The following is a 3,483-nucleotide window of genomic DNA, read 5'->3' as shown; positions in this document are numbered from 1 at the left end:
GTGGGGAGGATATTGTAGACTACACGTGGCTATATTTTCCTGTTCTTTGAGATTTCTTAGGTGCAAAAAGTCATTATAAGGCTTAAACATTAATATCCTCTTGAGTTTAGCACAACTACCCATCCTAGATCTCTCACCAAGCTCTAAACTGATCTTAAGCAATGTGGTGTAGGTTGAAGTGACTATTTAGGCCGTCATTGTACTTAAGAGTGCAACCTACGACCCAAATTCCTTATGTAGCAATAAATAGATGAAAAACGTATAGATCAGTATAATTGATAGGTTTACCACAACTAAATAGACACAACAAAGTATCTGATGTGCCTATTGTGTTAGAAAATGAACAAAGAGAAAAAAATAATTTAATGCAAGTACTTTTAATCATCTAGAGACATTAGACAATAAACTAATATCTCTTATAAGATTCTAGCCCGTGCGAGAGCATGGATTGATGGACTAGTTTATTCTCCAATCTCAGAATCATATCTGCAACTAAAACTACATGTATAGTGCAAATCAATACTCCAGCCCATCCTATGATACATTTACTTTTACATGCTATTTACAGAGTGAAGCAAGTATGCGTCGTGGGGACTTAGAAGACCGCCGACCATGTAAGACCGCCCAGTTGTCTATAAGAAGAATGTCACCTTGTTGCCATGGAATGGCCACGCATTCTTCTTCTAAGATCTTCCCATATTCGTCCATGATATCACCAGGCAAGGGCGAGCCATCGCCAAACGAGACTGTATTCACAGGACCATTCCGAGCATCCTTCCACCCTGTGTAGGCAGCAACCATGTTAACGAACCATATTTTCCTTCCTCGTCTCTCATCCCATTTAACTGCTGGTATTGGGCCTGTTACTGTTTTAACTCGGTCCCCAGTCCATTCCAGTTCCATTCCACGTGCTGCAGCCCTGTTGAAGGACAGCAGTTCAGAAATCAGGTGAGAACAGTACAGTCACTGAGTTAAATTAAATAATATATTGTTGAAACTCCATTTCAACCCACTTTAAAAGTTGTCACCATCCTGGACCATAAGGTGGAAGGTGGTATCAACATCTGTACTAATGACATGATTAAAGATCTAAATGCCATGGCCGTGATGCCATTGGAAGAAAAAAAAACTGACCAAACCTACATCCAGCTGGGTGCCACATCTAACGCCAAGTCAAGAGCTGTCTCAAGAACTGATAAGTGTGCCAACTTCCCCACCCTGCTGAGTGAGCTTCTGGTGGGCGCAAGCTCGTTAGAGTAATCATGGGCTGCTGGTGTGAGCTTCCCCATCTGGCACATTGCAGGATAGAGCCTTGCGAGATAATCACCCTGGGGACTGCAGAGCTTCTCTGACGGTGTTTCGAGCGATTCAGATTGTAGGAAGACAGAAAAACAGGGTTTAAGGGGGCTCGAGCTCAGACTGCCAAGCCCATAGGCCATAGGAGATACAAGAGGCATCGAAGAGATAGGAGTGCATTGGAACTGATGTGGCATCCAGTTGGACATAACAGTTGGAATAGGCCAGTGAAACAGGCCATTTTTCATGGAACCAGCTCTGTACAATATTTAATTATAGATGTGATACAGCATTTAGTGAACTTCTACTCCAACCAAAAGGAGGTATTCCAATTGTAGAGGCTCAACATTCGCTACAACTTTTTTTGCATATAGAGCGATGTCACTTTGACAAAACCACATATATATGGAACTTTGTCTGAAGTTCTTCTGTGACAGGGGAAGGATGATTGTCAGAAACCCCAACTAGGAGCATTTTTTTAAAAAAAAAGTGACCAGGTTACCTTTTTTGGAGAAGAGTTAAAGAGTGACCATTTATTATTTGTAAAGAGGAAGAAGAAAGCAACATGACTAAGCACTACCTATGAAGGGACCCAAACAAGGACAAAACACATCACACATGCTTCCTCTGTCATCACAATTAATCATTGATTCATTGTAGTGGACTAGTGGTGGTTTTAAAAACTTTCCAGCTTGTTATACAAGTTGCATAATACCTTAAGCTGAGTCTACCAAAAGTTCGTAACAAATATAATTTCTTGAAGCAAATCTTATTCATGCTTATGTAGTAAAATCATAACTATATATGTCACCGTTGATTTCTGCTCTAGATAATTTATTAGCAATGTTGAAAGAAATAAAGAAAGCATACCTTTCCTCAGCGACGACTTTATCACTAGTGGCAAATACTGATTGCCATCCACGACCGATTGGAGAAGATGAGTCGTCACCCTCTCCTAAGACTCTTGTGTAAATCAGGCCACACTTCTCCAGCTTCTCCACAAATTCCGGGAACATGTCATTTACTTTCTTATAAACATAGTAGCTCAACACTACTGGTGTCTCTCCATCACTCTTTGCGTCGACTTCGCAGAAGAACAACAATTTGGACGGAAATGTTGGAGCCTAAAGGAAGTGGATATGCCATGATCGTCAGTTGGGGAATCTAGCCATAACATCAATGTTCCCAAATGATACGATTTTGCATAATTGAAGTTCATGTGAATTTTATTAATTTTGATGATGGCCGACCGGACGAGCAGAGCAGGATGGGGGATACTGACGGACCTGCGCCATCTCGTGGTGGAAGGGGATGCTCTGGTCGGGCGGCGACTCGTTGGCGGTGAAGACCCGGCCGACGACGTTGGTCCGAGGCGCCGCGACGACGTAGGGAAGCTCCTCGTACCCGAACGCATCTACGGCGCGGTCGAAGTCCGCGGCCGTCCGAGCGGGGAAGCCGCGCAGCAGCACCGCCCCGGCCGCCAGCAGCAGCGGTTCCAGCCGTAACGCCGTCTCCGAGCGGACGGCCGCCAGGAACTCGTCGAAGCTGCCCCCGCGTGACGGACTGCCGGCACGAGCACCGCGGGGAAGACAACGCCGTCGACGCCCCGCTGCTGCGGGAGGCGCGCGTCCTGGAAGTGGCTCCCTGGTTGCGGCTCCAACTGGTGGTCGAATTGGGCAGCGGAGCACTATCGGCTTGCGCAGGGAACCGGATGCATGCGTCATAGGCCACGACATGGTTCCCGCTGACGGTGAAGTCGGCGAGCGGGCCAAGCCCATTGTACACCCGACGGAGCTGCCCCTACTGCGACGCGAGCGTGGACGGCCAGAAGAAGAGCGCGGGCGGCGGCTTGGTGCAGCAGGGAAAAGAGAGAGAGAGAGAGAGAGAGAGAGAGAGACCGAGAGGGAGTAGGGTGAATAAGGGCAGTCTTGACAATTTCCATGCTTCGATCCACATGACAGAGCCGACAAACTGTCAAAATGCGATAGATGCGGATGACAGTGGCATGAGAGGAACAGAAGTTTTGACTAGTCACTGAAGACCGATAGACCTTTTCAATGGCTCATATGGAATTTTGAACTTTTATAATAGCACAGGAAAAAGACTCTCGATAAAATGGCAGTTCTTAAAATAGGAAACACTTGATAATCATTGATAAGTAGTCTTGTAGTTTATTATCCTTGGGTA

The 3,483-nt window shown here is 45.8% G+C and overlaps 1 protein-coding gene across 1 annotated transcript; it reads right to left on the bottom strand.

Moving 5' to 3' along the window:
- Positions 1-369: 369 nt before the first annotated feature.
- LOC136472254 (clavaminate synthase-like protein At3g21360) lies at positions 370-3,165 on the bottom strand. Its single transcript, XM_066469982.1, has 3 exons — positions 2,583-3,165; positions 2,167-2,420; positions 370-919 (listed from the first exon to the last, which is right to left on the bottom strand). Exons 1-3 carry the CDS (start codon positions 3,072-3,074, stop codon positions 559-561), a joined length of 1,107 nt encoding a protein of 368 aa, XP_066326079.1. The 5' UTR covers positions 3,075-3,165; the 3' UTR covers positions 370-558.
- Positions 3,166-3,483: the final 318 nt, after the last annotated feature.

This window comes from Miscanthus floridulus, chromosome 8 (assembly GCF_019320115.1).
Source record: "Miscanthus floridulus cultivar M001 chromosome 8, ASM1932011v1, whole genome shotgun sequence".
NCBI classification, from domain to species: domain Eukaryota; kingdom Viridiplantae; phylum Streptophyta; class Magnoliopsida; order Poales; family Poaceae; genus Miscanthus; species Miscanthus floridulus.
Note: the sequence above shows the minus strand (reverse complement) of the source record. Positions and strands in the feature narration are given on the sequence as shown.